The 13923-nt window shown below is 37.5% G+C and overlaps 1 protein-coding gene across 1 annotated transcript in view; it reads right to left on the bottom strand.

The window, feature by feature from the left end:
- The window catches only part of LOC141439587 (sodium channel protein para-like), an 88784-nt gene that overhangs the window by 21543 nt on the left and 53318 nt on the right, over nt 1-13923 (bottom strand). Inside the window, 11 exon segments of the mRNA XM_074103880.1 lie at nt 2237-2545; nt 2987-3151; nt 4096-4240; nt 4401-4461; nt 5291-5503; nt 5744-5835; nt 6138-6266; nt 7052-7257; nt 9280-9435; nt 11939-11971; nt 12219-12398. Of these exon segments, the coding sequence (XP_073959981.1) occupies nt 2237-2545; nt 2987-3151; nt 4096-4240; nt 4401-4461; nt 5291-5503; nt 5744-5835; nt 6138-6266; nt 7052-7257; nt 9280-9435; nt 11939-11971; nt 12219-12365 (1656 nt within the window). The 5' untranslated portion in view covers nt 12366-12398.

Raw genomic sequence — 13923 nt, forward strand, 5'->3', positions numbered from 1 at the left:
TATATTTTTTATAAAGGTAATAGGTGTCTCATGTGAATGTAGACCATATCTTATTGTATCTGATAACGAATAACTAAATCTGATGAAAATGAACGAAGTGTCAGTTAGTCAGGTAACTTTGTTTATTAACACATGAAATAACGCGGGGTATGTTACATGCACGTCCGCATACTCCTAGTTCCTAGCTGTCGCTAAAACTGCTTTAGTCTAAGTCTATAGTCATGAAGACAGTTCTTTTGTTTTTAATGATTTCTAAGCCTCCGTGTCTAATTAAATTGAGGAATACCAAAATATTTTTATTAAACCAATTACGTAAATATATATCTTGATCGAACCTACCTCATGATCGGTGATTCGTTCTCTTTCAGCCGAGTCTGTCTCAAACACATACAAGGCAAAAGAAACAATCTACCATGACAATAGAGTTCTCTCTCCAATAGTATTCCTCTTGTCAATCTAATTACAATCTTGACAACTTTTTTTTTATATTACGCTAGGGTTCTGTACTATTGTGACCGTTAAAGAAAAGAAATATTATTGGAGACTGGATATTCTACGACAAAAAGTACTACAAGGGCTGGGGGTAATGATTATTTCGTAGAAATGCAAAATTCATGCTTCTGCTAAGTATTGTAAAATGTAAACGAATTTATCACAATTTCGATATGTCCATGTTCAACCAAATAAAAATAAACATTATGAGACCTAAGTATATAAACTACAATGAGAAACGGATCTGTCCAAATGCTGATGTAGAGTTTAAACATGATGATAAAAAGTTTATCTAAATCTATGGGCGAATTAATATTTCTACTCAATGAATATTTTTGCGTCGATGGCATCTACTTAGTGGCGGCATGTGATTGTCAACAACAGAGCAATATCTAACAGCATGCCTCAAGGTCGAAGTAGCTTTGGTACGATCGATGGTACACTCTAAAAATAAAACAGGTAAGTAAATAGAAGACGGCGACAAACGAAACGATCATGTTTGCAAATATGCAGATGTAAACCCCATGACTTATTTATTCAATGAGACTTGATGAAAACTACGGTATCATAAGCTATGAAACAAATCTATGAAACATGTTTCTTTAAGAGGTCAATATTTTTTTACACCTTCTACAGTTACGTAGGATCTATAATTACATGGTAGGTAATGCCTATACTTTTTAACATCAGCACTGTTAGTGTTAAGCCAATTTTCAACGTATCTATATTCTGATGAACTTACTAAACAAAGGGATATCTGTATATTTGCAGGGCACTGAAAGTTGTAAATAATAAGGAAATACTTAGACAGTGAAAGAATCGTTAAGCTCAGCAAAAGACACAGATAACAAACAATCGTTCTCAACTTGAGCTCAAGGAGAAATGCAAGAGACGTTTTAGTGACAACGTACAACGTGTCCAATGAATTCTCGGAGCAATAAGTTATGATTTCGTGATTTTCTTAAGCTCAAATTGCGATAAGGAAAATGTTTACACTCAATGGTTCAATATTTTCTAATTCGGATAGTTAAAACAAGTCTTTATTGTAAGTGAAATAAACCGCGTCGTCAGGCCTAAATATAATAACAGATATAAACTATTGAACCATGGTATAGGTAGTGGCCAACAACTGCAACGATGGCCACTGGTAAGAGAAATTAGTGTTAACATTCAATAGTGTAGTGAACAAAGCAAGCTGCCGTGAGAGGCAGGAGGTAGGTGGCCACATCACAGCTGTTGGAATGTAAACCCGACAGCTACTAATCGACGTGAGATTGGGAATGAAAGAGAATATTTAGTACGCATATACCTACGATCGATTAGAACTGTCGACTTTACCTTTAGGACCGCTTTTAGAATTCCATTCGCGACCACAGACGCGGACGCTCACGTCGTTTTATTAATTTTGTTTAACAACTCGTGTAGGTATTCGTACATACGTATGTACAAGGAATACAATATTTAAAACGACATGGAAAATCCTAACCACTGTATCTGGAATAACTAAAAGCAGTCTCAATTGGCCTTACTTATTGATCGCAAATGTTGATTACCTTTTTTTTCTAAGTATTGTAATTTTACTGACATATTTATATGGATAGATGCGATCAATCCGTAGAGCCGGTTTAAGCACGCCCTTTTTACACAGCGCGGTTCAATTTGATAAGTCTTTTTTGCGTCAATAGTTGTTCAGCCGTGGTGTGTAAAGAGAGGCGTGTAGAGCGTTCAGCGTTTGCGTACTTACCATGCTGACCTTCCTGTGTCGGCGTGCGGCATCGTGGTGCGGGTCGGGCTTGTGCGCAGGGGTGCTCACCGAGTCCTGGAAGGGGTCGCTGCGCAGGGACATGCGCTCGTGCCGCTGCGTGTTGTCGTCCTGCGCGCCGCGCTCCTGGTTCACGAACAGCTCGTAGCTTTGGCAGGAGAAGTCGGAGGGCGACTTGGCGGGGTGCGCCTGCGCGTACGCCGCCGCCTCCGCCTGCGCGGCCACCTCGCGCGCGTGCGCCTCGCGCGCCTCCTGCTTGTCCGCGCGGGCGGCTGCTTTTTGCTCCGCTTCCTACACAGTAAAATCACACTTTGAACACAAAATAAAAATAACATTTGTGTACGGGGATCATTATATGCACAATATCAACGATTATTTAAAAATCTCGTACCTACGCAATCATTGTACCCTACAATTAGATTTAAAGTCCTTGAAAATGTTTATTGGACATTCTAGTAAAAGTCTAAAGCAATTTTTCGTACCAAATACGATACTACTTCCAAACAAAGATCCTGATAAAACAATAAAATAAGTTAACAATTGGCTTACCCGTAGGTAGACCAATTAAGTATGTTAAGGAGAACTTGGTCTTACAAAAAAATTGTTATTGCCCACACTCATAGCAAGTCCCTTATTCGCTTTTTCCGACAACCACGGGAAGAGATGGTCCATCTTATTCACAGCCCGGGCTGCCCCCAGCTTTCTGATCTTTAATAATAATGCAAGTCTCACCCTCAGCGCTTCCTCTTCCGCCTGCTCCTCCTCTTCGGCCTTCTTCTGCAACTCGTCGTACGACATGGCGACGATGGCCAAGATCAAGTTCACAAGGTAGAACGAGCCCAGGAAGATGATCACCACGAAGAATAGCACGTGCCATGAGCCCGCTGATCTTAGCACCTGGTGTAAAAAAAACCGTTGCTTTTGTGTCTTAGAATGCAGAAGGGAAACAAATTATGGTGTGTTGTATGTTCTAGGTAAACTTTTCAAGGACGGACTAATTTGTAGAACCGGTTTAAGTACATCCTTTTCTGAAAGACACTAATTTCACTGTCGTTTATTTATACAACATAACTACATATAGTTATTGATATAATAGTAGGTATAGCAGTACTCTTATAATGTTAGCGGGTTCTTAGAGGTACTTACTCTAAGGTTTTGTGCACGCGGAGTAGTTTTAGACGCAGACGACGCGCAATGCGTGTTAACCGTGCTTGATACAACATTCAGTTAATTTTATACTAGCTTTTTGTGACTTTTCGGCGCTGTAAAAGTGCGTCCACGAAATATTCGGCGTTGACCTTACCCTTAAGCATAAAATGAAGTGAGATAGATACGTCAGTAGTTCGTACTAAGCTAGTAAGCATTTGAAAAGAAACTCGTTTGAACTTGCATGTAAATTTGACAGTATTGGTATCATACCCTCTACATCACGTTTATCACTACGCATCACAAATTTGGACTCATTATGCCAACAGCGGTGATAGGTAATACTGAAACTTAGGCACGTTGTTCTACTCTACTTTCACTTGTCATCGTCGGAATAAATAGGTATTAAATTTTCGGTTGTTGGCTGCTTTGAAAACTGCTTTCTAAACTACAAAAAAAATTATAGTATGACGAAAAAAATTATAGTAGTAGGACAAGGGGGCGTCACGGACGGGGCGGATGCGGGGTGAGGGCGGTTCCGCCTCGTCTCTGTCTGCATCGGATCGTGACGCTTCTATACATTTAGTATGAAAACGTATTCAAGAGGCCTCGCGACTGCGACGCGCCCCTATCCGACGTTTCTTCTGTGTGGCTTGCGCCTAAAGCTGAAAGTGAGAAATATCCCAACCACTTACCAGTTGGTAGAGGTTTTCCCAGTAGTCTTGCGTCATCAGTCGGAAAGCGGATAGGAAGGCCCAGCCGAAGGTGTCGAAACTCGTGTACCCGTAGTTGGGGTTCGGCCCATAGCCTTGCAGGCAGATATAGCCCGGCTCGCATTGCCTGGACAAATAAATAATAGCGTTGTTGAAAATGTTCACTAATTTCACGACATAAATCTAATAAAAGACACTAATATTATCCTTGACAATCAGAAACGCTTGAATTTTGTTTCCAATAAAATTGTGATTAATTTAAATACTGAAGAAGTCTAGACGCTTACCCAGCTCCAGAAGAGTTTCCACACAGTGGATAATCCCCCGATTCGCCTCCGTACCAATTCGCTGAAAAGAAAATTGTATTTATTTTTATTTAAATTATCAGGCAGGCAATTGAAGCAACTGATAGGTGCTTGTAACTATTTAGCTAGCTAGCTGTTCCTTGGTTAAGTATTCTTTGTACTGCTAATGTTGGTCTAGCCGGTTTTTAAATTCATTCACATTTCATTGCAAAACACAAGAATCTGTCTTTAAAACACACCGACGGCAAACGTTTAGCATATCTGCCTGATAATTTATCACGCGCTTTACTATGCGGAAATTGCATTTCAGCGTTCCCAAATGTCATCATCCTCGTTTATTAAGATTCTTGTCCCTCTGAAGGTTCTCAGGGGACTAAAATTTAAGCATGGTGTTCTCTAGGCTGTATAGTTCTGGACTTATTATGTGTGCAATAGGTTTACGTACCCTACGTGCCGTATTGTACGTTTCGAGTCCCTACAGTTACGGATAGGCACGAGTACTGGTATGTTTTAAGAAGACAAAGGGTCTGTGTCACCACTCATTGGTAAATTTTATGTTACAGATATGTGTAATGCCGTCTCTGTTTGTTATATCCGAATAAACAAAGACAAACTCATATATCTATCGCAATTATAGTTGATCAGTGAGTGGTGAAACTGATATTTAAAGAAATTTTTTCATGTTAGGCTGAAACTCTACCGAAATTGCTACTTTTTCTTACAAAATCTTTATTTATTTTCGTAGATGAAATTTTCCTCAAAACTCTAAAGTCATTTGTTCTGGTTTTGTTCAAGTTGGTAAAGAAGCAGCAGTAGCTTAGCAAGTGATCATGCCAAATATTGGGATAAACAGTTTAAAAAACAGTCCTTACTTTCATTCTGACAAAACCTCTCCCAGTTCTCGTCGGTCAGGTTGCCCCAGGAGCCGTCCTCAGGGAAGACTTTGACGCACTTCTGCGTGAGTACTCCCATATAGATCTGCAGCCCCATCAGAGCAAACACGGACAGCGAAAACATCGTCAAGATTATTACATCCCGTAGATTCTTAACCGACTCTATCACGGCACCGACGATGGTCTTCAAACCTGCACAAGTTATACGAGTTCTAAAAATCATGCCAAGCGAAAACTTATGTCGATTTTAAAAACTCTTCTTTATAAAAACTACTGCTAAACATTTATTTTCTACGTTATAAGACTAAAGGAATGGCTAAGAAAAGCTTAAAAGAAGCTCAAGTGTTTAACTTCATGAATCCGCGAGTAAATTGAATGTTGTATTATTCTTGGCCACTCCTGTAACTATAATGTGGTATAAAGATGATTTACCCGGCACGATGGCCACAGTCTTCAACGCTCGCAGTACTCTGAACGTTCTGAGAGCGGCCAAGTTGCCGAGATCTATGCCCATCGTCACATAACTGCAAACAATACCCGCAACAACAACATCTAGATTATTAACACAGCTACCACACTAACCGTCATCTATTTCCGAGTTATTTTTAGCTTGCTAAAACTATTTCAGTGACGTTAATTTTCAAAGATTTAGACCAAGTTCAAAAGTATCTATTTCACTTTTTTAATATTAATAAAAGAATAAGTAAACAGTCATCTAAAGTACTATAATTTAAACGAGACTTTAAAGGAATGTCAAAAATCTACAGACAAACTTTTGTAGTAGGTAAGTATGCTACGTAATTCAATAAAATTGTCTACTACTCACGCTAAAGCTATAACTACGAAGTCAAGCCAATTCCATGCATCTCTAAGGTATGTGAATGGCTGTAGAATGAAACCCCTGGCCATTACTTTCACCGCCGATTCAAACGTGTAGATTCCGGTAAAGATAACTCTGGAAAAATTCACCTCCACTGTGGAATGCCACTTAACAGAACAGATATTGATAATTCAGAATAACATTAAGCTTAGACTGAAACTAATGAAAGTTCTGTATTTGAACTCGTTGAAGATGAAGGGAGCGAAAAACATTTTCTAAATACGCTCAACATAATCGTATCTAGCGAAAAACAAACAATAAATATGTGTTAGTAGATATGTATAGTTAAGAAAATCAGTGAAATGAAAAGACCATTTTCAAACAGAAAGGCGTCGTTTAACATTTGGTATCAATAGAAGACGCTTTGATGGATGCAATCAGAAATAATTAGTAGAATTGAGGAATGCTCATGACATAATTCTTAGTTATAGATTATTGACAAAATAATAAAATAACGCTTGACTTAGCTATGTTAGTTGGATTTTAATACTAACCCATAATAAACATCTAAAACTATTTATTAAAGTATTGCTGAGTTATGACTCGTACGTTCAATATTTACCAATAAATTGAGTACTATGTTTAAAAGTACATTTTCTAAGACATTTCTGATAATCTAAAAATCAATTCCGTTACTAGCTGAATATAAATATTTCTATCAATTTTTGAAACTAGCGTGCACACTACAAATTAGTCTCTAATGTAAATCCTAGTAATAAGATATATAAACCGATTATGTAGGTATAAAAACTGTTACATAGAATATATATTACCCGATACGGTTCGATCAGTAAGGCTAATCTATATATATGTAAATATTGTTTGATATATTATGAATTGAAATATAAATCTATACTCACTCAGTACTTTCGACAGTAGGCGTTGTAGGCATTATCATAAGAATGCAGTTCACTAATATTGTTGTTATAATAAACAAGGAGAACAAAGGGTGCACTAGAATATATATCGCCACTCTTCTTATTGGATTGAACGGGTCGAGTATCCACAAGGCGTTGGTTGCCGAAAACCTGAAGATATCTTTACCCCTGCTTATGACTACGAAGGTCTGAAACAAACGAATACACTCTACTTAGGACTAACTAAAAGGTACAGGTTTTCGGTCGTGGAATGATCAATATTTTGGGTGAATTAAAAAGGCACTGGTTTTCGGTCGTGACGTGAAACAATAGTAGATACCCGCAGTTACCTATCTATGCTATATGATTTCGTTTTTTTTTTTACTTAAAACTGACCCTGATTGACCCCAATCTCACCTGATGTAAAGTGCAGATGAGGCCAAAGGCGTACCTATCACACTAGTTTAGTAACAGTCTATTCACTCTGGCCTTGAAGAGCCCTTTTGTAATATTAAGAATGTTTTAAATGACGTTATATTCTTGTTTCACAGCTACAACAGTTTTGCTTAGGTCAGTGACCTGGCTATGCAGTACGAGTACGTGAAAACAGCATGTTTCAAGTACTGCAGTTCACTACGTCTAAACCTAATCCCCAAGGAGCTAAACTTAAGTATTAAAGTAACAGATGTGTCATAAAGTAGCAATAAGATTTTGCTTTTTGTTTGCATCTTTTATTACCGAATAATTTAAGTACAAAAGTACCTACCTCTTTAAATAGGAGTAGTTTTAAAAGATAATTTTCTTAAAGTAAAGATTATTTAAATTCACAAGTTACAAATACTTGTGTAACTTCGAACGGCAAAATGTAATATATAATTCTCGTCTCAGTGTTTGTGACCAAACTGCTCCGAAACGGTTTGACCGATTTTTATGATTTTTTTCGTGTATATTCGGTAGGTCTGAGAATACGACGTAAACTATTTTTCATAATTCTACGCAGACTACCTACTTTGATTGATAAAATAAGTAGGTAATAGTTATTAATCGATTAGGATGATTGATTTGGTGTGAATTACGTAAACTTAAATAAATTTAAAATATTATTCAGTCCTCAGTAAAAAGTAAATTATAAAAAATGTATTTATTGTATGTCCTACTAATATTATGAATTAAAGATTGTAAGGGTTCTTTTTCTTTTTAAGTTACGGAGCCCTAAAAAGTTATAACCTTAAGTGTCTGACATAACAAAACAAGAAAGAAAGTTCCAAGTAAATTGTCTACTGTCTCTTGTTTGCGGCTGGTTTCTGCGTTATATGTTTTAAAATTCTTCCACAACTTGTCAAATAATAAAAGCACACCACCGATTTAAAAAAAAAGTTTGTACCTCGTAATCGATATTTTTATAACGTATTGTATTGAGATACGAGATATTTTCGAAGTATTTTTTTTATATACAGTACCTATGGGCTTGCGTTTGGCCACAATCACGCCTGATGGAAAGCGAGAATGAGGCCTACGATGGAGCACGCTTGCCTAGTAAATGCTCATTCACCCTGGACTTGAGTAGTGATGATATAAGTACCTAATGACGATTTTTTTAATAATTTCTTTTTACTTTTTAGGGTTCCATAGTCAACTAGGAACCCTTATAGTTTCGCCATGTCTGTCTGTCTGTTTATCTGTCTGTCCGCGGGTAAGCTCAGAGACCGTTAGTACTAGAAAGCTGTAATTTGACATGAATATACATATCAGTCACGCTGACAGTGGTATAATAAAAAAAAGTATAAAAAAAAATTTATAGACGTAAAGTGGGGTGACTTTTTTTTCTCGACTAACCCTATATTGGGAAAAATTTGAAAAAAATCAGAATGGTATTAAATATATCAAATTTACAACGAAAATTATAGTGGCTAAGATTGCTTGAGAATTATTAGTAGTTCAAGAGTAAATATAAAATAGGCCTCTAGGTTGGCAACGCATCTCTGCAATCCCCTGGTGTTGCAGGTGTCTATGGGCGGTGATGATCTCTTACCATCAGGAGACCCACTTGCTCGTTTGCCATCCAGTCGAATAAAATAAAAACTAAACTTGGAAGATTCAGTACACAATACGAATTCCTTAGAAAAATATTATTTGATTTTTTCGTAATGGCTACGGAACCTTATCCTGGGCGTGTACGACACGCTCTTGGCTGGTTTTTCTAACATTATTCTGCCATGGCCAGTACTTACAGTTTGATTGTGGTAGTACGGATCGATGTCCTCGAGGGGCGTGGAGGCCAGCTCCATGGGGAAGGAGCCGTGCATGCGCACGGGCAGCGGCACGCCCTGCTCCAGCGTGGCGTCCGGCTGCGGACCCTCGTCCTCGTCCTCGTCATCGTACCGCACCTGCACCGCGGTAGAACTATCAGCTCTAACTACTCCCACTAGCGTCACAGATTAAAACTACTAATAGGTAATATACGGTCGTTTTTGGCATACACGCGTTTGGTTTAATCCTAGCGCGCGGGTAAGCGGTCATTCCTGTGTGTTTGCGAGAAACATGAAATGTAGGCGATTTTAGACTAGCGTTTTTTTTGCGCGTATACGGTCATTTCTACATTTATGCACTTATGCGCGCGCTACAATAAACCGTGTGTCAAAAGGCGCACCTACACGCGCTTCCATAACCAGAGTACGGAATACGGCATATAAAACACTGGTCTGAATTCATGGCGGTCTGAGAACGGCAAATTCTATTATTGTATATTTATGGCTCACCAATCTGTTCCTCTATTATCACCATTTTGTAGTCCGAACAACAGACCCCGATACAATTAGATATTATTATACTTAAACCCGTTAAATAGAACCACCTAATAAGTCGCGCTTTGTTTTTAAAGCTTGGCGTGCTCAAAACGTAACTTTTTTTCTCACTGTGGATCCAGCGCAGCGTCCGCTTTATACGACAATACGAATCACGCGTGTAACACTTTTGTGATAGCTGACTCGCGTTTGTTTTGGAATAGTCAAGTGTAAAAATATGAACTGATCCAACACATCAAAAATATGTACCAGAGTCCACAGACTCTTACTCCGACGTAGTAAGGCCGCGTGGTTCAAATAGATACAAGTTTTTGCACTTGTCTGTACGACGTTCATTATCATTATCAAATGGCTGCGCGCCCGCATTACATATCTCCCTATGGTAGTCATAAATAAACCTGGAAATAGGTACAGATTCGCTGTCAGGTTTGTTTTAGTAATCTGAGTATTTTTACGATGATTATTAATATTATTAATATAAGTAGTTACAAAACCTCGACACTTAATAATAAATCAAATAAATAATTATGAATCGAAGTTATTTGAAATAAATGATATATTATTAGTATTTAGTATTAATACGGAATCGTTTACCAGTGTTCAGTGCTACAAGTTTATCGATCTTTATGTACTTAATCATGTACGTATGTCCGCTACGTTGTTAATAGGTTGTCTGTCATTCTTTAAAAGTGTTGCTGCCACTTTCATAAAAGCCATTTTCATACAAAATAATGGCGTCAGTCAATGTCGAACAGTGGCTTGTTAATTGGTTTTTCCCCTGTTAATTAAGTCTGTCCATATGAAGTCATTATTAGAGGTTTATTACTTACACACGTCTTCCATAACACAGACAGACAGGGATGTCTTGAAAAAAGCTAGCTAACAAATCTTAAGCCTACTTAAAAGAAAACCACAAACATGAGCGGATTTATAAGGCGCGGTGTACCAATACCGTTGGACCGAAGACCCAGCGAGTATTGGTACGAGTGTCATGAAGGCGCTTGAAGCAAGTTTCATATTTTGTATAGTGCTGCTGTCATGAGGACATGATGCGTGTCTTGCTGATCTAAAAGCTCGTCCTGTGGTGGATTTGCCCCACTATTAAGTCACCTATCCGAACTTAAACATTCACTCACTCATATTGATGCCGAGGCACGAGTGAACTTTTGAAGTAAGCACATGTTTCCAATTCGAAATCGGTTGCAAAATAGAAGGATGCTTAGCGCAAGCCAGTCGAAATTTACAAATAACATTACCATAACAACGTTTAAGTATATTCATATTGTAAAGAACTCTTACAAATAATTGTACTAATTTTTAATACACTATAATCGCTAGCTAGGTGATGTCACCATGCTAGGCCTAAGTGACAGCAGTCGATGATGATGTGGCGAGATGAGTCAAGTGCAATGTTTGGCTAGGTGATGTCGTGCTCGTGTGTTATGCTAGCTCTTCTGACGTCTCCCCTAGCCCATAGAGCGTCAAGCCATTTCTCATCCCCGATAAATCTCACGCTTTTTTTCCAAACTCAAGGGTTCTAATCTATGTACTATTTTTTTTAATTCACAACAAAGGACGTTTACTAAAGGATTATCTAGCATCTAGTATTTTCACAAAACAAAGGATTACAAACGTTGGAGACAATTTGTTATTTATCTTACATTTTTTTATTTACCTACGATTTCTAGTATCATCTATTGGATCATTGTGAAGACGCTCGCTGTTAAAATGCATTTACACCGTTATAATGCAACTAAATATGAAAAGCTTTGTTATTAACTACTAAAGAATAGCTGTTAGCTCGCGACCAATGCTGATAAAAGCACAAGTAACAGCTAATCTCGCGACATATCTCCTCCAAATATTGGCGACAAGCGATGTGGTCAAGATAAAATGCTTTACGAGTAAATGCAATCAGAAGAATGGATACAAGTTATCGCGTAATGTAATTAACATGCCGCCAATCGTATATGTTATTAGCATTGTATGCTTCAAAATTAATTTTGTCCTTGAAGCGATAACTTGCTATTGTTATGTCTCTAAAACGAGCTGTAAAGAGGTAAAAGGGGCAAGCAGGCAATCTTACTTCTTTTTTCTTTTTCGTCCGCCCCAAATCGTTCTGGAATGATTTAAAAAATAATTGTCAGAACGTTGCATCGCTGACTAATCCTGATATGTGTGTAAAATTGAGACGTTCCGATTTCTAGACAGCTATATGTCTCTTCTCCAGTTTTAGATCATACTTTATTATCTTAGTGCTAACATAACAACCCTGACGTCAACTGAATTGATGTATCGTATGTTCCGATTGTTCCATATGGTCACTCGTAATCAAAGACACACTGGATAACTTAGCTCATACTGACCTCGCCTTCCGCTCGTTTTTTCTCGAGTTCCTTTTGCTTGGCATGCTCCTCTGCTATGCGGGCTTCGATAGCGGCCAGTGACTCTCGTGAGAAGGGTCGGAACAAGCTTCGTTCTTCCTCGCTGATCGAGTCCAAGTCCTCGGACATTGTCTATCGAACTCCCCCCGAGTGAACTCCCTACTGTATCAAACAATAAAAAATAATACGTTATTATTATTATTATTATCCACAAAAAATAAATACGATATAAATAGCGGCATGACTGTCATTGTAACTGTAACACGAGAGAGTAAAATACTAAATAGTAAAATACATTAAAATAATGCGGATATAACCCGTTGATTTCCTTACAAAATAAATAATTTTTAATAGGTATGTATTTTTATTTTTAACTTTTACCTATCGTGCGTCGTGAACCCACAATCACCATTCTTGAGAAAAGAAGAATAATTTCGAAAATAAGAACAACATCCATTAGCAAGCCATACCCAATTGATACGATAGAACCAGCTAACAAGGGGTTCTTAATATTGTACGTAAGGTAGCATCTGTTACGACATGCTGTCAGCAGACCCGGCGCCGAAAGCAAATTTTGTTCTTTTATCCAGCCTTTTCCAATTTCAGCCGGCATTTCTAAAAGTAGGCTGGATAAGTTAGACATTTTCAGTGATTGTTCCAAAATTATCTTGCACAATTTGGGAGTCTCCACTACAATATTACTTTTCACCTTTTTGAAGTTCAAGGTAAACTGTTTCGAGGAACGTGTCAAAATAAATAAAATAGAAAAAGAATAATAGACGAAATATAATAGTCATTTGATATTACATAATTTGCGGTGAAGCTATTAATTACATATAAACTTTTATGATCATGTAATCTACAGATTGTTTTAGATTAGGTTATAGGTACCGTAAGGTTTATTTTATATAAATTTTGTAAAGTGGGAAATTCCTGAGAAAATTGCATTATATCAAATGACCATAATGTATTTCGTCCATTATTATTTTTAAATTTAATATATTTTAATACGTACCTACCCCTGTTTAGGTAATAAGTTTATAAAGTATTCTGTAAACTCAGAGAATAAAGCCTAAGGCTACATACAGTAAAGCTTACGTACTAATCATGCTCGTCAGTGTAAATTTTAATAAAGGAAAAGCGGAAAATTATTTCGTAACTTCGCTCACAAATCGTAAGTCTAACTCGACTAGCTATTGAGGCCAGCCATTCGAGTGAGTCCTGGCTTTATTCCTGATTTTACTTGGTAGTTAGTATCGACTATACTTATATAACGCGTCCTTGGAACCGTTGTATTGCGTAATGCCGGCGCGGGATATAGGTCACCATTTCTCCCACACTTATGCGTAGCCTTCAGCTTCGATCTTTATGACTCACGACTAACTCAGCTTTGCTTTACTGTTGTTAATTATAATTAGCAAAAATATTAGCTTAGTAGATTAATACACTATAAGAAACTTTTAATCGCGGTGCTTAGAAAGTACGGTCGAGTTCGTAAACTTCTGATCAAATATTATATAACAATAGAGTCGTGTTCACATATTTTTGATCAAATTTTTGCTCAGAAATTTAAGAACTCGACTGTACATAACTATTACAACGCATTTTTTTTATTTGAGATATAAATAGGAAACTTCTTACTAAAACGTTCCATTTACACCTATTGAGTTATATATTTATTTTTTAT

This window comes from Choristoneura fumiferana, chromosome 21 (genome assembly GCF_025370935.1).
Source record: "Choristoneura fumiferana chromosome 21, NRCan_CFum_1, whole genome shotgun sequence".
Lineage (NCBI taxonomy): Eukaryota > Metazoa > Arthropoda > Insecta > Lepidoptera > Tortricidae > Choristoneura > Choristoneura fumiferana.